Here is a 23079-nt window from a genome sequence, read left to right as displayed (position 1 = left end):
ACTAGGCCTGCTTATTCAATGATATAAAAATGTCCTCTTTTTAAATTGCTATGAAGAGGAATTTCTTTAAAAGGTTTTGTTTGTTTGTTTGTTTTAAATTTATTTATTTTAATTGGAGGCTAATTACTTCACAATATTGTATTGGTTTTGCCATACATCAACATGAATCCGCCATGGATGTACATATGTTCCGCATCCTGAACCCCACCCCCCCACCTCCCTCCCCATACCATCTCTCTGGGTCATCCCAGTGCACCAGCCCCGAGCATCCTGTATCATGCATCAAACCTGGACTGGCAATTCGTTTCTTATATGATATTATACATGTTTCAATGCCCTTCTCCAAAATCATCCCACCCTCTCCCTCTCCCACAGAGTCCAAAAGACTGTTCTATACATCTGTACCTCTTTTGCTGTCTCACATACAGGGTTATCGTTACCATCTTTCTAAATTCCATATATATGCATTAGTATACTGTATTGGTGTTTTTCTTTCTGGCTTACTTCATTCTGTATAATCGGCTCCAGTTTCATCCACCTCATTAGAACTGATTCAAATGTATTCTTTTTAATGGCTGAGTAATACTCCATTGTGTATATGTACCACAGCTTTCTTATCCATTCATGTGCTGATGGACATCTAGGTTGCTTCCATGCCCTGGCTATTATAAACAGTGCTGCGATGAACATTGGGCTACACGTGTCTCTTTCAATTCTGGTTTCCTTGGTGTGTATGCCCAGCAGTGGGATTGCTGGGTGATAAGGCAGTTCTATTTCCAGTGTTGTTGTTTTTTTAATTATATTTTATTTTTTAACTTTACAATATTGTATTGGTTTTGCCATATTTCCAGTTTTTTTTAAGGAATCTCCACACTGTTCTCCATAGTGGCTGTACTTGTTTGCATTCCCACCAACAGTATAAGAGGGTTCCCTTTTCTCCACATCCTCTCCAGCATTTATTGCTTTGGGTATTAGTTCTAAAAGGTCTTGTAGGTCTTCATAGAATGTGGGGTAACTCCTTTCATGCCTCATATGGGTATCATTAAAACATAAATAACTTTCCCATCTAACAAATCCTGCCTATTTCTCTGGGCATTCAAGGTCTCATTATGGATTCAGAAACTATGTTTCAAGACTCAGTCCTCTCTACTCTGCTACTGGGAATCTTTTTCAGAACTTAACCCAGGTGGCAGCTCAATGATGATATGATACCTATGTTGATATCTTCTCCATTTCATTTTCCTCCTCTTCACATGGACAGAAGTAAGAAAAGTGCTACATGTTCATGAATAGGAATGTAGAGTTCTCATCTCAGCCTTCTCACAAATTCTGCTTATGAATGCATACTTTTCCTCTTGGGAGTCTGATAAAAATATATAGGTTAATAGAAGTTGCATCAATTCTATAACATATGGAGTTTAGCTTATCAAGATATGTGGTGAATAACGGACAGAGAATGTTTCTTGAGACACTATTTTATATGTACAAAGTTTGGATTGTCTGTTGAAAGGAAAGTAGTGTCTCTTCCTGTTGGGCCCTTAATTTCTTGCAGGTTTAACCCCTTTAGGTTCTGGGCAACCTGGACTACCTGCTGTCACTCACTGTATTTTGTGAACTTCTCTTCCCTTGCTGGTTTCCATCTGGGATCCACAGTGTGATCTGAGTCCAAAGTCATCTAAATGTGTTATGTACTGTCTTCCTACAAACACTGGTTCTTCTGTGCACAGAGCTTGGACAATGAGGATCATAGGAAAAATTTTGCCCTGGCCTTTTAATTTGCTGTCTTAATTCAACTTTTGTGACATATTCTTGCCAATTGTAAACTCATATGTTGGATAATGAGGTTAAATTCTCTTGTTGTTCAGTCACTAAATTGTGTCCTATTCTTTGTGACCCTGTGGATTGCAACACTTCACCATGCTTCCTGCTTCCTGTTCTTCACCATCTCCTGGAGTTTTTCTCAAACTCACGTCCATTGAGTTGGTGATGCCATATTATCACTTTTTTTTTTTTTTTTTTGCTGAATATGTACTATATTTGTTCATTTAGAGCTTCTTCAACCTGGTTCTTGTGTAATGATGCGATATGCCAGAGTTTAACCACTTTTCTATGTATGGCTATTTAGATTGCTTTCAATATTTTGCAATTACAAACAATGCAGAAATGAATAGACCTACAAGCCTTCTCATATTTTTCTTTTTTTTTAATATAAATTTATTTATTTTAACTGGAGGCTAATTACTTTACAATATTATATTGGTTTTGCCATACATCAACATGAATCCGCCATGGATGTACACATGTTCCTCATCCTGAACCCCAGCCCCCCACCTCCCTCCCCATACCATCTCTCTGGGTCATCCCAGTGCACCAGACCCAAGCATCCTGTATCATGCATCAAACCTGGACTGGCAATTCGTTTCTTATATGATATTATACATGTTTCAATGCCCTTCTCCAAAATCATCCCTCCCTCTTCCTCTCCCACAGAGTCCAAAAGACTGTTCTATACATCTGTACCTCTTTTGCTGTCTCGCATACAGGGTTATCATTACCATCTTTCTAAATTCCATATATATGCATTAGTATACTGTATTGGTGTTTTTCTTTCTGGCTTACTTCACTCTGTATAATCGGCTCCAGATTCATCCACCTCATTAGAACTGATTCAAATGTATTTTTTTTAATGGCTGAGTAATACTCCATTGTGTATATGTACCACAGCTTTCTTATCCATTCATGTGCTGATGGACATCTAGGTTGCTTCCATGCCCTGGCTATTATAAACAGTGCTGCGATGAATACTGGGGTACATGTGTCTCTTTCAATTCTGGTTTCCTCAGTGTGTATGCCCAGCAGTGGGATTGCTGGATCATAAGGCAGTTCTATTTCCAGTTTTTTAAGGACTCTCCACACTGTTCTCCATAGTGGCTGTACTAGTTTGCATTCCCACCAATAGTGTAAGAGGGTTCCTTTTTCTTCACACCCTTTCCAGCCTTTATTGCTTACAGACTTTTGGATAGCAGCCATTCTTACTGGCATGAGATGGTACCTCATTGTGGTTTTGATTTGCATCTGTCTGATAATGAGTGATGTTGAGCGTATTTTCATGTGTTTCAAGCCATCTGTATGTCTTCTTTGGAGAAATGTCTGTTAGTTCTTTGGCCCATTTTTCGATTGGGTCATTTATTTTTCTGGAATTGAGCTGCAGGAGTTGCTTGTATATTTTTGAGATTAGTTCTTTGTCAGTTGCTTCAGTTGCTATTATTTTCTCCCATTCTGAAAGCTGTCTTTTCACCTTGCCTAGAGTTTCCTTGTTGTGCATAAGCTCTTAATTTTAATTAGGTCCCATTTGTTTAGTTTTTCTTTTTTTTCCAATATTCTGGGAGATGGGTCATAGAGCATCCTGCTGTGATTTATGTCGGAGGGTGTTTTGCCTATGTTCTCCTCTAGGAGTTTTATAGTTTCTGGCCTTACGTTTAGATCTTTAATCCATTTTGAGTTTATTTTTTTGTATGGTGTCAGAAAGTGTTCTAGTTTCATTGTTTTACAAGTGGTTGACCAGTTTTCCCAGCACCACTTGTTAAAGAGATTGTCTTTTCTCCATTGTATATGCTTGCCTCCTTTGTCAAAGATAAGATGTCCATAGGTGTGGGGATTTATCTCTGGGCTTTCTATTTTGTTCCATTGATCTATATTTCTGTCTTTGTGCCAGTACCATACTGTCTTGATGACTGTGGCTTTGTAGTAGAGCCTGAAGTGCAGTTTGATTCCTCCAGTTCCATTTTTCTTTCTCAAGATTGCTTTGGCTATTTGAGGTTTTTTGTATTTCCATACAAATTGTGAAATTATTTGTTCTAGCTCTGTGAAAAATACCGTTGGTAGCTTGATAGGGATTGCATTGAATCTATAGATTGCTTTGAGTAGTGTACTCATTTTCACTATATTGATTCTTCTGATCCATGAACATGGTATATTTCTCCATCTATTAGTGTCCTCTTTGATTTCTTTCACCAGTGTTTTATAGTTTTCTATAGAATATGAAGGCATGGAATTTTCCCCTACATTTCACACCTCTTTTCAGATGACCAAGGTTACTCTCTGTAGAGAAATTTTGGCATGTTGATTGTGAATATCTCAATTCACAATAGAAACAAAACTGTTCTTTTATGAAAACATTTATACATCAATAATAAACACCTGAGAATCTTGAAAATTATGTATTCCATTATAACAAGCATTTCTAGCTCATTGTTAGGGTTGCAGTTTATTATTTTTATACTTTTTTGTCGATAGTGAATATTTTTCCATGATTTTGATTCCTTTATAATCATAGTAGAATCATAGAAGAACATACACAACTGGAAAGTACTTTTCCTTTGAAAATGAGAAATCGTTTATTTCAAAAGAAAATTTTTTGCTAGGTGATGTGTATTGGAATCCATTGTCATATATTTGCTAGGTAAGTATTAATGACATTACACAATACCTGTCGTACAGCATGTCCAATGTATATGCATGAATTATCTTAATAAAATTGCTTACATAAAGAGGAGGCTTCAATGAGGGATTTTATTTGTCCTTTTGGTTTGGACAGAAACCATGGGCAAGTAATGAAGCTTCAGGTATAATAATGATGTTTGATTCTAGTGAGCAAGTAAGAGACAAATATTCAAGTCAATGGCAGATTGTAACTGAAAAAGGTATTTCCTCCATGTGGTAATTAACATTAAAATATTTCAAATAATAGTGTGCTGTGTATGTTTAGATGCTGACTTCAATTAATACCCATAGGGTGGTTAATAGAATGTGAATTGACCAAATCTAGAATATAACATTTTAGATAAGGTGATTTTTGTACAGGAAGTCTTTTCTGAATTAAGAAAAAGAGTTTGTTAAGGGGCATAAGAGCCAATAGTAATAATGAAATCAGTGTTGCTTAAGACATGTGATATGTTGGGAAAACTGAGCAGGTCCCAATCCTCTTGCACGAACAGGACATAAGGTAGGGATGGGCCACGGCTCCTGCCAGCTGTGCTGTTCCAAGGCTCCCTTCTACTGCTCTTATTAACCGCATCCCAGAGAAGACCAGCCCTTGATAGAACTTCAAGGCCAGAGGACCTGCCATAACTGGTAACCATGGACCAGGTGTTTGCTTCATAGAGCAGGGCTTCCCTAGACTGCAGATTGGTTGTTTAAATGTTCTTGCCTGTGTTACACTCAATGCTCACACAATTAACAGAAAAAAAAATCTGAGCCTGAGGAGACCAAAGGACCCTACTTGACACTTTCTTCCTAGTCCTGCTTCCTTAAGAAGATATTATTTCCCATATTCTTGAAGAGAAGTCTCTTTTCCAATCTGTGTGTTAAGCTTCTGTTTTTAATTTTAATAACTGTATTTATGTTTCAATAAGTAAGAATTTCTACAAAGTATAAAAGTCACAGAGGAATGTGTCATGCAAAGTTAGTTATCCTCTCATGTTTTACATCAGATATGCAGGTCCATTCCTATTGTGCTCATGGATACCAATTTCTTCTGTATTTTCCAAAGATAGATGATAATATATGCACATATTCATTATTTTTCCATTCAGTAATACAACTATATACACTTTTTGCATCTTGAGGTTTTCTCATGTTAGCACAAATAGAGTTTCCTTTTTCACTTCAGTGACTGTAGAGTATTCCTGTGTAATTGTGTCTCAGGATTTATCTCACTACTGTATGACAGAGGGACTTTAAAGTTGTTTCCTCTTCTGGAATTACAACAACCCTGCAGCAAATATACTGCTACATATGTCATTTTCAACTTGGGTAAATAAACCTGCAAGATAAATTGCTAAACATGGACTTCTGTATCAGCAGTATTTGCATTTAAATCTTTGGTACATATTTGCACCAATTTTCACTCTCCCTAGCATTTATCAGAGACCCCCATTCCCTGGTATCCTTGCCAGCCAGTGTCCTGTCCAAACTCTTCTTTCTGGACCATCTGGGAGGTGACATAAGTCCCTCCTAATTTTACCTTGTACATCATTTATGATCAGTAAAGTTAAAAACAATTCTCTTGTATATTTCTGCCAATTTAAAAATGTCTTTGTTGCTTTTTCCTCACTGATTTATAAGGGCTCATTATAACTTAAAGAATTGATCTCTGTAACTGTATTATAGACTGCAAATGTTCTTCCTCTTCTCATTTGTTTCTTGCTTTTCTTAACACTTTTCTAGAATTAATCATTATCTTACAAGTTGTTTTCTGTTTATTAAAATTAACTAATTTAATCAAAATTTTTTTTTCTTTTTTGCATATCAGGCCCTGGTAATCCCTTTGGTAATAACTTTAGTAATTTTTTGGTAGTCAGTTTTTATTTTTAAGCTCCTCCTGAACAAAACTATAATGATAAACATATTTTAAAAATGAACTGTAGTGTTACACTTCTAAAACATAAGAAGCCTTTCAAAATATACTTAGTAGGGTTTCTCAGCCCCTTTCATATGATCACTGAGAAGTTTTACTCCCACACAAAGTGCTTTATAAGCCCCAGCGAATATTGCAATTAATGTCACGCTAGCCGTATCAAGGACATTTGAAATGAAGGACTTATTTTCAGTTGTTTCAATATCTTCTTTTAGCTAATCTATCTCTTTAGTTAGCTCCTCAGCTTCCTTTTTAAATCCTTCTGTAAGTATTTCTTTTTGCATCTGTAAAAAAGGAGATTCCCCTTTTGAAAATGCCCCAGATTAGCATTCTGTATCAAAGTTACAGGTGATATGCATGTGCATCTATTTCTCTAATACCTTAGATGTTTTTTGATATTAGTCTAATATTTGCAAACATTTGTACTAGGGAAGAGAGAACATCCAGGGTTTGGAGCTTCCATGTTCCCTCAAGACCATCTTTCTGGGCACAAAAGACTTGGGCCTAGGTCATGCCTGAAAACTACCCCAAGAAGGGGTTCCAGCCCTAAGAATACTCTTTGGGAGAATATGTGAGTGCATTCTAAATATTTGTCAGTTTCACTGAGGTAGAATGACCACACACATGTCACCAAAATGGTACTCCTGACTTGCTTTAGAACTCTGGCCATCAAATTGCAGACAAAGAAAGTGTTTACTCTAGGTGTATAAAATGAATCAGGCAGACATGGAAACAAATATAGTAAGTTTTACAGTTTAGTATCCTGTATTTCATACCGGCACAATCTGATACCTTCAAGAACAGATGGAACTATTCCAGGTCTCTGACGGTTGTCCCCCAAATTCTAAGGACTCTAAGACTAAGGTCCTATTCACATGGGAACAAATGTGATACTGTAATCACCATGAACAGCAGCCCAGGAGCCTGGGCCATGTTATTGGTCCCATTCAAACACTAACACTACAGAAAGTGCTGAGTCTTTCAGAGGTAAACCTTCAGCACGATTCACATCTCTTTGATATTACAGTGAATCCTATGTTTTTGTATTTCCCTCTGGGATCTGATTTAAGGTCAAATTCCTGTCCCTTTATTCCTGAGGAGTTAGGGGTTCCCCATCAGGCCCAGCCCAGGCCCATCTAGACTTACCTTCAGCTTGAGCTCTGGCATCATTTCCTGCTCTCTCAGAAAGGTTTCTCTTTCCCTATCCATCTTCTCTTACAGTTGGGTGAAGTTTTCTTTGAAGCTTCTCTCTTTTTTTTAAATTTTATTTTATCTTTAAACTTTACAAAATTGTATTAGTTTTTGCCAAATATCAAAATGAATCCGCCACAGGTATACATGTGTTCCCCAGCCTGAACCCTCCTCCCTCCTCCCTCCCCATACCATCCCTCTGGGTCGTCCCAGTTGTGCTTCCATTTTTTGTTCCTCTTCATTCTGTTTCTCTCTTAGCAGCTCCTGTTCCCTCTTAGCTGTATCCTTTTTGGCACACTCAGCTCTTTTACAAGAGTTTTAAAGAGGGAAGAGTTGTGCTGAGCTGTCACCTCCTTTGCTCAGAGATAAAGTGGCTTTATTATTGTGGGAAGGAGTCTGACTGTTCCTGCTACTACATCAGACAACATGTTTCAGCCCCATGATATAGAAGCACTGATTGGATGTACATAAAACCCAAACTCCCCCGTTTATTTCCACATGTAGCAGAGAGGTTCCATGGAAGAAGAGGAAGGTCTGGTGTCAGGAAGTGTTTGTTCCCACATCTGCCAAAGGGCAGCACAGGAACCACCTTCCCCTCTGAGAGCTCAGTCCTCTCTGTACCTGCCATGGCCTTGTCCCCATCAGTGAGGGCCTGGTCTGCCTGCAGGATGGCTTCTTCTATTCCTCCCTGTGACTACAGGAAGCTCTGCAGGACCTCGTTGGCTTGAGGAAACAACAAGGATCAAAGACTCATCAGGCAGCAAAGATGTAGTGTCTTGCTATGGAAATTGTTGTTCAATAAATCTACAGACTGGATCCTGTAAATTCTCCATCCTTTGTAGGCTCCCCAAATGGTTACAGACCCTAGAATTCTGTGCAAGTCTACAAACCCCTACCATCCATTGTTCACATCTGCCATATCTGCATGTTCTTTTTCTCTTGACTAATGCTCATCTACTGTTTCTTTATTAGGGCATCATTTATGCATACTTCAACTTGTCCTTTCTACCTCATCTTCCTGGAAGCTTTCCTAAGCTATATTCTGAGTTCTGAATGGCTGCCAAGAACTCACAGCTACCCCACCAGTAAACCACTTGCTGGCTGTGTTGTCTTAAGCAAATTAATAATTTCTCTGTACATCAGAGTTCTCAATTTTATTATGGCATGACAGCAGTACCTAATTCATTATTCTGAGGACTAAAATCATTGTCTCATCAATATAGTGGAGTGGAAAGATCCTGAGTTCACCCCCAAAGTCTGTTTGCAAAACAACCATTGGTGAAAAACATGGAACCTATCAGAAGAGATCTCCTACAAATGGTGATATAAAGGAGGAACCACAGTGAGATGAGTAGGAGAAGTGGAGTCTCAATACAGTCAAATTCCATACCTCTGTGTGGGCTATTCACTATTGAGAGGATAATTATAACCCTAAACGTTTTCCAAGGAGTGAGAATTCCTAGATCTGTATCATCACCCACCCCTCCACCACAGCCATGGATCTAGCACCTTGAAGACAATCCTCAAGAATTTTGCTGTGAAGGCCAGTGAGGCTGAATTTCAGCAGTCCCAGAGGGCTTGGGGAAATAAGAATCCTAGCTCTTACAGGGTGCACACCAAATGTCACATGTCCCAGGACCCAGAGAATAAGCAGTAATTTGATAGGAGCCTGGGTCAGACCTACCTGCAGTGTGGGGCCTGAGCAAGGGGATTTATTGTTATTTAATGGAATGGTTTTTCCAAGAGTCATGTATGGATGTGAGAGTTGGACTGTGTAGAAAGCTGAGCACTGAAGAATTGATGCTTTTGAACGGTGGTGTTGGAGAAGACTCTTGAGAATCCCTTGGACTGCAAGGAGATCCAACCAGTCCATTCTAAAGGAGATCAGTCCTGGATGTTCTTTGGAAGGAATGATGCTAAAGCTGAAACTCCAGTACTTTGGCCACCTCATGTGAAGAGTTGACTCATTGGAAAAGACTCTGATGCTGGGAGGGATTGGGGGCAGGAGGAAAAGGGGACGACAGAGGATGAGATGGCTGGATGGCATCACTGACTCAATGGACATGAGTCTGAGTGAACTCCGGGAGTTGGTGATGGACAGGGAGGCCTGGCGTGCTGTGATTCATGGGGTCGCAAAGAGTCAGACATGACTGAGCGACTGTACTGAACTGAACTGACTGAATGAAAGTGTGCTCGGAAGGTCAAATTTAAGAGCAAACTTATCTGGAGCTGCAACCAGGGGTCAAGTCAGCTGCCCTGGCTCGCCCCTAGGACTCCTCCTGCGTCTGGCTCCTCTGGAAACCCGATTCTTGTATTCAGAAGCTGAAAAGCCAGCAAGTTATTAAAGGCCATTCAGGTATTGATGGGGATTATGAGAAAAGAAATCAAAATTGAAAGAACATGGATTTAAAAAAAAAAAAAAAAAACAGAGGCAGGAATCTGGAGGAAATGTGGGAAAGACAGGGGATGACTGTTCCTCCATGCCTGGCTGGGTAAGCTTTTGTGTCTTCTACACAAGTGGCTTGAATGTGGCCCAAGTAATGTGCAGATGAGAGTTCAACAGTCTGTCTCTCAGGGGTGTTTTTGTGAGAGAGGGGTTTGTTTATAAATTTTTCTCCACTTGAAAAATGTTTCATTTTTTCCTTTCTAAAATGTTTCTTCTTTTTAACTCAGTGATTTTTTTTAATATAAATTTATTTATTTTAATTGGAGGCTAATTACTTTACAATATTGTATTGGTTTTGCCATACATCAACATGAATCTGCCACGGGTATACACATGTTCCCCATCCTGAACCCCCCTCTCACCTTCCTCCCCGTACCATCCCTCTGGGTCACCCCAGTGATTTTTTTTTAATTAGTAAAAGAAATATGTGTGTGTACAAAATCCTTAATTTTATAGCCCATAGTCACTATTTTTTTTAATTGGAGAATAATTGCTTCACAATGTTGTGTTGATTTCTGCCATACAACACCACTAATCAGCCATAATTATGTGTATATCCCCTCCCTCTTAAGCTTCACTATTATTTTGTTTGAGTTTTCCTCTTTTCTTTTACTAGCGTGGATCCAGATTTGGAGGTTAAGGCTTGATTCATCCCTTCCATTGTTTTCTGTATCTTTTAAGGCATTGTACTAACCTGCAAGTTAAAAGTTTGACTGCTGCTGTTAGGGAACCAGGTTCTTTTGCCCAAGGAGCTGCAAGCCAAAACACTGAGACCCCAGGTTTGCAGCAGAGAGTTTATTTGTGAGGTATCAACTAAAAAAGATGCACAATTTGAGAGTTGTGAGTTAAGTCTTATTTGGGGCAAAATGAGGACTGTAGCCCAGAAGGCAGCACCTCAGGTAGCTCTGAGAGACTGCTCCAAAGAAGTAGTGGGGGATGTTCAATATATAAGGTTTTGGTGAACGGGGAGTTCAATGCAATCAAGTGCTTACTTTACAAGAGTTTTTCTCCTAGTCACGAGGATCTGATGTCACCATGAATGGATTTAGTGGTTTTCTAGATATGAAGGGGCTCTTCCCTGATAGCTTAGTTGGTAAAGAATCCACCTGCAATTCAGGAGACCCTGATTCAATTCCTGGGTCGGGAAGATCTCCTGGTGAAGGGATAGTCTACCCACTCCAGTATACTTGGGCTTCCCTGGTGGCTCAGCTGGTAAAGAATCCACCTGCAATGTGTGAGACATGGGTTCAATCCCTCAGTTTGGGAGATCCCCTGGAGAAGAGAAAGGCTACCCACTCCAGTATTGTGGCCTGGAGAATTTCATGGGCTGTATAGTCCATGGGGTCGCAAAGAGTCAGACACGACTGAGCGACTTTCACTTTCACTTTAGATATGAGGAGATGCAGGGATTGGTATCATAAAATCTGTTCCCCCCAAATATTTAACTATATAAAGACGTGTCCCATCAGATTCCCTGGAGCACAGAGTGCCTCATTCCACCCTGAACTTCCTCAGGGGTTGTTGAAGGTCAACAGCTGCAGCAGCACAGGGTTCAATCTCCTCAGAGGCAGATGACAAATGCCCTTATTGTTCAGTTGTTGGCAGTGCTCTTGGCAAGTGCCCATTAATAGTTGACAGAGGCAACGCAGTAAGGCTGCAGGGGCTGTGATGACAGTAGGTCATGGGACAAGCAGGTCTCTTCTGAGCAGACTCTGATGAGCTATATTGGTTTCCCTGGTTTCAGCCCGGTTTGTTGTGTTACAAGAGGAAGGAGTTTTCAAACAAGCTCTTCCCTTATCTGCTGTTCTGTAAAAGGAGCTCAAGAATTTCCCTTAGGTACCAGTTTCTGTTACAGGTTTTTAACCCTATGAATCAGGGTTTGGCTGTCCCATCTGTATTTCAGATGGCAATGAGGGAAAGGAAGGACATGCAGAGTATAGTCTCAAAATTCTACGCCCAAGCCTCCCCAAGAGCAAGGGCGGTTGCACATATTCCCTATGCAGACTTCTCTAGCTGCAAAGGCAACTAGAAAAGTATAATATCCTTAGATTACCATACACTTATTTCGTAAAATAGAATGATACAATATTTGGAGCGGCTGCTGCTGCTAAGTCGCTTCAGTGGTGTCCGACTCTGTGAGATCCCATAGATAGCAGCCCACCAGCTCCCCCGTCCCTGGGATTCTCCAGGCAAGAACACTGGAGTGGGTTGCCATTTCCTTCTCCAGTCCATGAAAGTGAAAAGTGAAAGTGAAGTCGCTCAGTTGTGTCTGACTCCTAGCGACCCCATGGACTGCAGCCTACCAGGCTCCTCGGTCCACGGGATTTTCCAGGCAAGAGAACTGGAGTCGGGTGCCATTGCCTTCTCCAATTTGGAGCTGCAGAGTGTGTTATAACTGTAAAGGTGTTTGTGACGATATCAAGGACAGATTTTTCTTGAATTCTGAGACCACACTTAGTATATTCAAGACTTGAACCCAAGCTGGGAAAATTACTGTGGCCCCATAAGCCTGAGTCACTGAGATTGATTCATAGGGAGGTTGGGCATGTGACCTAAAACCAGATAAAGTTAATCTTTTCTTAGTTACCTGTATCCAAGAAAATTTTCTCTCTTTTTCTCTCTCACTCTTTGTCTTTTTTGGGCTCTCTTGATTTCCTGAGAGATTTCTTCATTAACTTTTTGTTTTCATTAACTTTTTGTTGTTGTCAGCGAGGGAATAAAGATGTATGATTCAAAACGAAAATTTTAATGCCATTTAGATATGTTTGGCTCTGCAACATGATGTATATTATAAACATGATATATGTTATTACTTACAAATAAATTTGGAGTCTTTCAGTTTCCATGGTTTGTAATTGCTTCAGGAAAAAATACTTTAAAAGTTATATCCCATAACTCTAATTCACAAAAGTATAGTATTAGGAAAGGAAGAATGAGTAAAATGTGTTCATAAATGGAAGGCAGTCAATGAGATGATTTAACTGAAGATTTTTATAGTTGCTATTTATTTAACTCCAGAAAAAGTGGTCTTGCATCTTGTTTTAGAAGTTGTGCTTCTTTGTCACCTAGTAAGGAAATCAGTCCTGAATATTCATTGGAAGGACTGATGCTGAAGCTGAAACTCCAATACTTTGGCCACCTGATGCGAAGAACTGACTCATTTGAAAAGACCCTGATGCTGGGAATGATTGATGGCGGTAGGAGAAGCGAGCAACCAAGGATGAGACAGTTGAATGGCATCACCAACTCAATGGACATGAATTTGAGTAAGCTCTGGGAGTTGGTGATGGACAGGGAGGCCTGGCGTGTTGCAGTCCGTGGAGTCGCAAAGAGTCGGACATGACTGAGTGAACTGAACTGAACTGAATATTGAACCTTGTGTCCAGTGAAACATCTGAGAGGAAGAATCTCATTTCCACATCCTCAGAGTTTAATGCCAGACCACAGGGTGTGGATGGACCAGCATTATAAACAGTTCGAACATGAAGTACTTGCAGTTCAGAAATATGAGTGCAATTCTTCACATGGAAAATGTGGGCACAAAGAAGTACTAGCTCTTTGGGGGATAAAGTTCCTAGGCTTGGGGAGCTTTAGAATTGGAGAGAGTAACCATTGAGGCAAAATGTTGATAAAAACAAGGCAAAACTAAAAGCACCTTGGATGTTGCTGAGCACAGAAATAAAGATAAAAGAATAGGCATTCAGGACTACAAAATTGTAAGGTGATAGACCTTGTTTGCTTATTTGGCTATAATAAGTATGTCACTCTGCTTCCAAGCTGGGGTGGAGGTGTATCACCTGAGGAAGTTCAGCCTCAGTGTATCTGCAACATGAGGTAAAGGGATAACTGATAGTGTTCAAGCTAATCTCTCTTTAGATCTCATTTTTAAAGGAAAAAGTTATTTCTGGCTTAAGGTTCCTTTTACCATTTTTTAAGTGTCAGAAAGTTCACATGATCAAAGTCTGCAGTTAGTTGGGTAGGAGTTTAATATAGTTTAATATAGTTGGGTAGGAGTTTTGGGGGAAGGTGTCTATTAGAGCTATACAGAAACAGAAAGCAGGATCTAATACAAACCGAAAGCCCCAAGTGTCTGTGCATTCATCCACCATTAGTCTCATTCTGTGTTGTCCATTCTTCTAAATTTTTAGGATCCACATGTACTTCACCAGAAATGGTTACCTTCTCATTCATCTCCACTACCTTTTAAGAATATTGGAGCCAATAGTCATATCATAATTGTATTATAATCTAATTGTATTTGTATTGTACAATGTAATTGTATTATATATTACAGTTGTATTTATATGTAATACATATAATAAATAGATTTAAGAGCCTAGATCTGATGAATTGAGTGCCTGATGAACTATGGAATGAGGTTCGTGACATTGTACAGGAGACAGGGATCAAGACCATCCCCATGGAAAAGAAATGCAAAAAAACAAAATGGCTGTCTGGGGAGGCCTTACAAATAGCTGTGAAAGAAGAGAAGCTAAAAGCAAAGGAGAAAAGGAAAGACATAAGCATCTGAATGCAGAGTTCCAAAGAATAGCAAGAAGAGATAAGAAAGCCTTCTTCAGTGATTAATGCAAAGAAATAGAGGAAAACAACAGAATGGGAAACACTAGAGATCTCTTCAAGAAAATTAGAGATACCAAGGGAATATTTCATGCAAAGATGGGCTCTATAAAGGACAGAAATGGTATGGACCTAACAGAAGCAGAAGATATTAAGCAGAGGTGGCAAGAATACACAGAAGAACTGTACAAAAAAGATCTTCACGACCCAGATAATCACGATGGTGTGATCACTGACCTAGAGCCAGACATTCTGGAATGTGAAGTCAAGTGGGGCTTAGAAAGCATCACTATGAACAAAGCTAGTGGCAGTGGAGCTATTTCAAATCCTGAAAGATGATGCTGTGAAAGTGCTGCACTCAATATGCCAGCAAATTTGGAAAACTCAGCAGTGGCCACAGGACGGGAAAAGGTCAGTTTTCATTCCAACCCCAAAGAAAGGCAATGCCAAAGAATGCTCAAACTACCGCACAATTGCACTCATCTCACACGCTAGTAAAGTAATGCTCAAAATTCTCCAAGCCAGGCTTCAGCAATATGTGAACTGTGAACTTCCTGATGTTCAAGCTGGTTTTAGAAAAGACAGAGGAACCAGAGATCAAATTGTCAACATCCGCTGGATCATGGAAAAAGCAGAGAGTTCCAGAAAAACATCTATTTCTGCTTTATTGACTATGCCAAAGCCTTTGACTGTGTGGATCACAACAAACTGTGGAAAATTCTGAAAGCAATAGGAATACCAGACCACCTGACCTGCCTCTTGAGAAATCTGTATGCAGGTCAGGAAGCAACAGTTAGAACTGGACATGGAACAACAGACTGGTTCCAAATAGGAAAAGGAGCACGTCAAGGCTGTATATTGTCACCCTGCTTATTTAATGTCTATGCAGAGTACATCATGAGAAACGCTAGACTGGAAGAAGCACAAGCTGGAATCAAGATTGCCAGGAGAAATATCAATAACCTCAGATATGCAGATGACATCACCCTTATGGGAGAAAGTGAAGAGGAACTCAAAAGCCTCTTGATGAAAGTGAAAGTGGAGAGTGAAAAAGTTGGCTTAAAGCTCAACATTCAGAAAACGAAGGTCATGGCATCCGGTCCCATCACTTCATGGGAAATAGATGGGGAAACCGTGGAAACAGTGTCAGACTTTATTTTTCTGGGCTCCAAAATCACTACAGATGGTGACTGCAGCCATAAAATTTAAAGACGCTTACTCCTTGGAAGGAAAGTTATAACCAACCTAGATAGCATATTCAAAAGCAGAGACATTACATTGCCAACAAAGGTCCGTCTAGTCAAGGCTATGGTTTTTCCTGTGGTCATGTATGGATGTGAGAGTTGGACTGTGAAGAAGGCTGAGCGCCGAAGAATTGATGCTTTTGAACTGTGGTGTTGGAGAAGATTCTTGAGAGTCCATTGGACTGCAAGGAGATCCAACCAGTCCATTCTGAAGGAGATCAGCCCTGGGATTTCTTTGGAAGGAATGATGCTAAAGCTGAAACTCCAATACTTTGGCCATCTCATGCGAAGAGTTGATTCATTGGAAAAGACCCTGATGTTGGGAGGGATTGGGGGCAGGAGGAGAAGGGGACACAGATGATGAGATGACTGGATGGCATCACCGACTCGATGGACGTGAGTCTGAGTGAACTCCGGGAGTTGTTGATGGACAGGGAGGCCTGGCATGCTGTGATTCATGGGGTCGCAAAGAGTCGGACACGACTGAGCGACTGAACTGAACTGATCAAATCCTAAGGGCATATATGTGTCTTTGCAGACCTTGTTTTCTTGGGAGCAGAATAAAAGCACTGTTGTTGTTGTTATTCAGTCACTAAGTCATGTCCAGTACTCTTGCCTGGAGAATTCCATGGACAGAGGAGTGTGGCAGGCTACAGTCCATAGGGTCTCAAAGAGTTGGATTTTCTATTTGCATTTCTAATGAGTTCTGACAATTCATCTGTAACACTAAAGAATTTCCTTAATAAATACATTCTGTGAGGACTGTGTAATACCCAGTCAGCAGGCAAGAGACTCTTATGAGCACACCATACACAAGTCTAAGGAGAAGGGGAAAGAGATGTAGTGATGTCCAGAGAAGCTCACTCTTCCTGTTCTAAGTACTGTGTGAAAAAATGGTTGCCTTGCTGTCTTCCTCCAGAATTGTTCACCAAGTACTTGTGTAGAACTTTGATTCCATCAGTAATTTAACAAATATTTATTAAAGTCTGGAAGAGGCCTGGAGCCTTAAAATTTGTGTAACTTTATTTCAACAGATGACCACTTGGGACTGAACATCAGAGCAGTGAAGGTTCCTTTCTCTCTGCTTTAACAGTCCTTTCCCTCACTCCTGACCCCTTCCTTTCTCTAAGCCACGATCACTTCATGGCACAAATGCGTGTGCCTGTTTCTTGTTTGCATTACTTGTCATGTGTGTCAGGAAGATTTGATGGGGAAACAGAACTCCTCACTGTCCCTTCACCCCCTTTACCAGACCATCCAGACTTCCAGTGTTCAAGATATTCCTCTGATGACACCAGAGGGTCTTTGGGGACTGGACCAGCTGAAGGACTTATTCCAGAGACTTTGGTCAGAGAAGTGGCAATTGGTCATTAACCCTGAACCCTTCAGAAAGCAGAGTCATCCTATAGACTCTGCAGTTTGTCAGCATGTGGGTGGCATGTTCAGTGAGAAATGGATCCTCCTCACATCAAAAGCACAGTTTTATTTCAATAGACATTCCTTGAACTGGTAACAGTTATGGTGACAATATAAATTTTGCCGATTACTGGCTCTTTTTTTTTTTTTTTTTTTTTTTGCTATTTTAAACAATATCATTGTTCTGTGAGCCAAATGTGGTGGCTTCATTGCTGGGCAAGTCTCCTGGGAGAGAAACTGGAGGAACTCAGAGCACATGGGTTGTGCAGTCTCTCCCAGAGAAAAGTGGCAGGTTCAGATGGGTGTGTGTGTACTTTCTGCCTGAATTCTTTCAGTACCAGTTCCTAAAATTGTGCCCTTTATTTTGAGAACCCTAAACAGCAATTAATGTAGTAAGGAAGTGGCAATTTGGGCCCCTGATGGGTGGAAGTTTATGTATTTATTCATGTGTATTGTTTGAACACCGGAAGTCCCAGTGGTGGTCTTTGTGGTGGGAGCTAAGTATACAGTGAAGATCAACTGGTAGACAGGATCATGAGGTGGTTGCTGCTAAGTTGCTTCCGACTGCTGCTAAGTCGTGTCCGACTCTTGTGACCCATAGACGGCAGCCCACGAGGCTCCCCCGTGCCGGGGATTTTCCAGGCAAGAACACTGGAGTGGGTTGCCATTTCCTTCTCCAGTGCATGAAAGTGAAAAGTGAAAGTGAATCGCTCAGTCGTGTCTGACTCTTAGCGACCCCATGGACTGTGGCCCACCAGGATCCTCCGTCCATGGGATTTTCCAGGCAAGAGTGCTGGAGTGGGGTGCCATTGCCTTCTCCACATGAGGTGGTAGAGGAGATAAAATGTAAACAGGTCATTTCAATGTCGAAATTATATAAAAATCCTGTGCTCTGAGTGAAACATGGTACAATGGGGGCACAGAGAAGGGACACCATGCCCAGTTCATTTTAAGCACAAGGTCTAGCATTAGACAGCTGAGAAGAATTCTTAAATGTTGTGTTGAAATTGAAGAAAACCTCTTCTTTGAACACACTGTCTTCATAAGGTGTAGCAGGAATTTGGAGGTTATAACATTCCAGCAGACTTTATACCTAAAAATCACTTAGGGACTAGAAGTTCAAAGCCTTAGTGACAACAACAGTATGATACACATCTGGTGCTTTCTGCTTCCTGCTCTAAGTAGATTCCTCCTGCGGAGTTGACTTTTATTTCTCACAGTATTCAACACTGGCATCTTGTCATAAGAACTATTCCATCCCATGTATTATTATTTCTTATTTAATGTCAATAATTCTATTTATGTTTGAATAGGTGATAAATCATACAAAATATAAAGCCCACAGAAGAATATGTCTGGTATTTTTGGTCTCAGGTATGCAGGTCCATTCCTATTTTGCTCATGGATACCAGTTTCTTTCGTGTTTCCAGAGATAGAAGATAATATATTCATATATTGATTATGTTTTATATCAGTAATGCAATTTACACACTTTCTGCATCTTTATTTATTTATTTACTTACTTATGATACATCTTGGAGATTTTCTCACATTACCACAAATACAGCTGCCTTTTCACTTTAGTGATATAGAGCATTCCTGTGTAATTGTGTCTCAGGATTTACCTCCCTAGTATGTGATAGGGGGACTTTAAAGATGTTTCCAGTCTTTTGGAATTACAACAATCCTTCAATAAATGTACCACCATTCATTCCATATTCAGCTTGGGTACATAAATGTTTAAAATAAATCCCTAAGTGAGAACTTGCTGGATCAACAGTATTTGCATTTAAATTTTGGTATACATCTGTATCAATCTGCACTCTTCCTAGCAAATATCAGGCTGCCAATTTCCTGTAACCCTTGCCAGGCCAGTGTCCTGTCAAAACTATACTTCTTGGCCCACTGAGAGGTGACACAGTTATCTCCTAATTATATTTTGCATATCTTTTATAATCAGTAAAGTTAAATATTTTAATTATTTTCTTATATGTTTACCCATTTAAAAAATGCGGCTGTTACCCTTTCCTTGCTAATTTATGTGGGGTTGTTAGATCAAGCCTAAAGAAACTCTCTCCATATCTATATCATAGGTGACTGTCCCTTCTCTTTATGCTTTGCTTAAAACTTTGCTATGAATCAATCATTATCTTTTAACTCATTTTCCATTTCTTTAAATCAACCAAGTCAATCAAAATTATTTAGATATTTAGATATCAGGCCCTGATTCTTTGGTAATAATTTCTTATTTTTAAATTTTTCTTGATTGAAAGTATTGTGACATATACTTCAAGGATTAGCCACCCTTACATGAAGTTTTTTTTCATGTACTTAACAGGAATTGCCAGCTCATTTAACAATTCACCTGAGATCCATCATATCTATACACGGATAAAAAATTTAAATAGTGAGAATGCTAACATAAGGCCAAATGCTGTCAGAATTTTTAAAATTTCAAAGAGCCTATCATTTTTAGTTCTTTTGATTTCCTTTTGTAGTTGAAGTATCTCAATATGTAATTCACTGGCTTTCCTTTCAAATCCTTCAGTAAGCAGTTCTTCTTGCATCTGTAAAAAGAAGACAGTGCCCTGTTGAAAATATCCAAACATCAAAGTTTTATATCTAACAACTACAGGAGCTCAGCACCTGTGTCTATTTCTATATGGCCTTAGATGCTTTTTGATGAGTTTGTCCAATATTTCTAAATGGATGTGGGTGGGTAGAGAGAATATTTAGAGTTTACAGCTTCCCAGGATTTACCTAAATCAGTGACCCCAACCTTTTAGGCACCAGGAACCAATTTCGTGGAAGACAATTTTTCCACAGACCAGAGTAGGGGGGAATGGTTTCAGGATGATTCAAGCATATTGTGTCTATGTGCACACTATTCCTATTATTATTACATCATGTTATATAATGGAATAATTACACAACTCACTATAAAGCAGAATCAGAGGGAGCCCCGAGTTTGTTTTCCTGCAACCAGATGGTTGCATCTGAGGGGATGGGAGACAGTAATGTCTGAAATGTGTTGCTTATGTCCAGTCTACTAGGCAATCTAATTTCAGTTGCTGTTACTGCAAAAAACCCTGCTTAGTGAAGACAGGATGATGAAATGGAAGCAGGCTTTTCAGTGCTTTTGTGGCAACCTCAGGATATTTCACTTTGCTGTTAATCTGGAAAGTATTTGACATTTGAAGCTATCTCAAACATACTTTTAAGGCCACTGTCATTTGGGAGTTCATGCAAATTCATCCTGTTCTACAACGGATAAAGTTGATTCATTTGGTTTATTCACAAATGGGTTTCAGATCCTTTCCTTTCCGGTTTAGGGGTCTTTTGTGTTTGGGAAGTGATGTTCAAACTGTTTGGAAAGCCGAGATAGGTGTTCACACGCCGGTTGGGAGAAAGAGGCCCTGGCTCAGTCTTTTTCAAAATCTCTGCTAATGTTTGAAACGTGCCAAAAATCCCAGTGTTCACCCATCATCCGCATACTTACAGTTTGCCTTTGAATGCAGCCACTTTATCTGCTGACTTGAACACAGTTGTCATTCTCCCATGAAGTTGACAGATTGAGTTTGTTGAATATGTCACACAAGTAAGCAAGTTTGGGTCACAACCCATTCTGTGTCACTGAAATGTGCTGCCAGTGCTGTCTTTCTAAAAGGAATCTCTGGAGCGGCTCTCTTAACTCAAAAACTCTGGCCTGGGACCTACCTTTAGAAAGCTATCCCACTTTTGTGTATAAGAGATGTGTGTGCTCTACATCTGTTTCCTCACAGAGCTGGGAAAACAGACATGAGTAAAGGGCAGATATTTTAATGTGGCTGACAATTTTAATCACATCGTGCAAAATGTTGTTACGTTCAGGTGACATTTTTCATCTAGCCAGCATTTCTCTAAGGATAACACAGTGCATAGACTCACATTCAGAAGCGAGCTCTTTGACCTGAATAGTGAATCGAGAAAGCCATTCAGTCATGGCAGCCACTCCATCCGTGCACATACCAATACAAATGCCTGATTCAGGTGTCCTGCTATGTAATCATTCAAAGACTTGAATAGTTCTGTGGTTGTGGTGTTGGTTGGCAACAAAACTGCACATAACATATCCACATGCACATCCTCTGAAAAATAGATTCCTCAAAAACAAGATTGTTGCTTTGTTGTCAACATTCATAGACTTGTCAACCTGGATTGCATACCACCGTAACTCATTAACCTCTAACAATTATGCCTCAATGTCCTCTGCTATTTCATCAATTCATCTAGTTATAGTGCTAGCCAAAAGAGGAACTCATGCCACCTTCTGAACTGCAGCCTGTCCTGAAAGTTCCTGACAAATGTCCTTGGTAGTTGGCAGGATTAACTATTCACCAACTCTTCTTAGCTCTAGCATGTGGTTAGGCACTAAGAATGATGCTTTCAGTGCTGACACGTTTGATGAAGTGGTAGCCTTCAATAACTGCTTCTGTTCTTCTTGTTCACATTTTTTTTTCTTTTGAAAAACTGTAAAAGCTTGTCCTTCAATGCAGAGGGCTTGGTTTCTATGTGGCGAATCAGTCTTGAAGGTTTCATGGCTTCGATGTGTACCTGGTCCCTACATCTTATGCAGAGTGGGTTGGAGAATGTGAACCACCTAGTGCAATGAACCTGTAATTTAAGTAGGACTTCTGGTAATTTCTTTTAAATGCAACTTGCATTTATTTGGCAGTCTTAGCGTCTTCTGCGGTCTCATCATCACCTTTTCAAAGAAGCTGTACAGTGACATTTTTTTTAAAACTTACTTTGGCTAGGCTTAGCTTGTGAGCTCACCAAAACTGTGATTGAGACAAGTGAGCAGTGTGGAAAAGAGGTGGGGACAGAAGTGGTAAATAAAACAACCAGTGGGCCATATATGGACTAAAATAAGTGTTGGATTCTTACTTGAAACCTGCCACCAGATGTACAATTGAAGTACATCAACTCTTGCCAGTATAGAACCTGCCACGAGATGCAGCTTAATTAATTGTCACTTGCCACTCACTGATAGGGTTTTGATATGAGTCTGCCAGCAATTGATTTATGATGGCTCTGTGCAGTCAAACCTCTCTGCTAATGATAATCTGAATTTGCAGTCACTCCCCAGCATCACTGCCTCAGCTCCAGCTCAGATCATCAGGCATTAGATTCTCATAAGGAACACACAACCTAGACCCCCTGCATGCACAGTTCACAGTAGGGTTCAGGCTCCTCTGAGAATCTAATGCCACCACTGATCTGACAGGAGAGAGTTCAGGCAGTAATGTGAGTGACGGGGAGTGGCTGTAAATACAGATGAGGCTTTGCTCACTTGCTTGCTCACCACTCACCTCCTGCTGTGTAGCCTTGTTGCCAATAGGCCACATCTGCTGCCAGTCTGTGCCTGTGGCTGCCGACCCAAGCTCTACACCATCTCCCTGGGTAGGGAGGACCTGTTCCTCAGTCAGGCCTTAAAGCTATACCAGTGATGTGTTTCAGCCCTAAGAATGCATTCTGGGAGGGAATGTAGGTGAATTCTGAATATTTCTCAGTTCCCCTGAGATAAAATGGCCACAACTCATGTCACAAATAATGAGATCTGCTGACCCTCTTTAGGACACTGACTATCAAACTCTAGGTTTGAACAAAGAATACATTTACTCTAGGTGTGTAAAATGAATCAGGCAGATCTGGAAACAAATGTAGCAAATTTTAGAGCTTTCAGCATCCCATATATCATACCAGGCACAATCTGATACCTTCAAGAGCAGATGGAACTATTCCAG

The 23079-nt window shown here is 40.1% G+C and overlaps 1 protein-coding gene across 2 annotated transcripts in view; it reads right to left on the bottom strand.

Annotated features, from left to right (window-relative positions):
- Nucleotides 1–18785: 18785 nt before the first annotated feature.
- Nucleotides 18786–23079, bottom strand: part of LOC102392713 (guanylate-binding protein 4) — a 39883-nt gene continuing 35589 nt past the window's right edge. For both annotated transcript variants that reach the window (XM_025288325.3, XM_025288324.3), the window contains one exon: nucleotides 18786–19860. In XM_025288325.3, the coding sequence (XP_025144110.1) occupies nucleotides 19675–19860 (186 nt within the window). In that variant the 3' untranslated portion in view covers nucleotides 18786–19674. The remainder of the gene's footprint in view (nucleotides 19861–23079) is intronic.

This window comes from Bubalus bubalis, chromosome 6, assembly GCF_019923935.1.
Source record: "Bubalus bubalis isolate 160015118507 breed Murrah chromosome 6, NDDB_SH_1, whole genome shotgun sequence".
Classification (NCBI taxonomy): domain Eukaryota; kingdom Metazoa; phylum Chordata; class Mammalia; order Artiodactyla; family Bovidae; genus Bubalus; species Bubalus bubalis.
The sequence above is the reverse complement of the archived record's forward strand: the minus strand, read 5'-3'. Positions and strand labels throughout refer to the sequence as shown.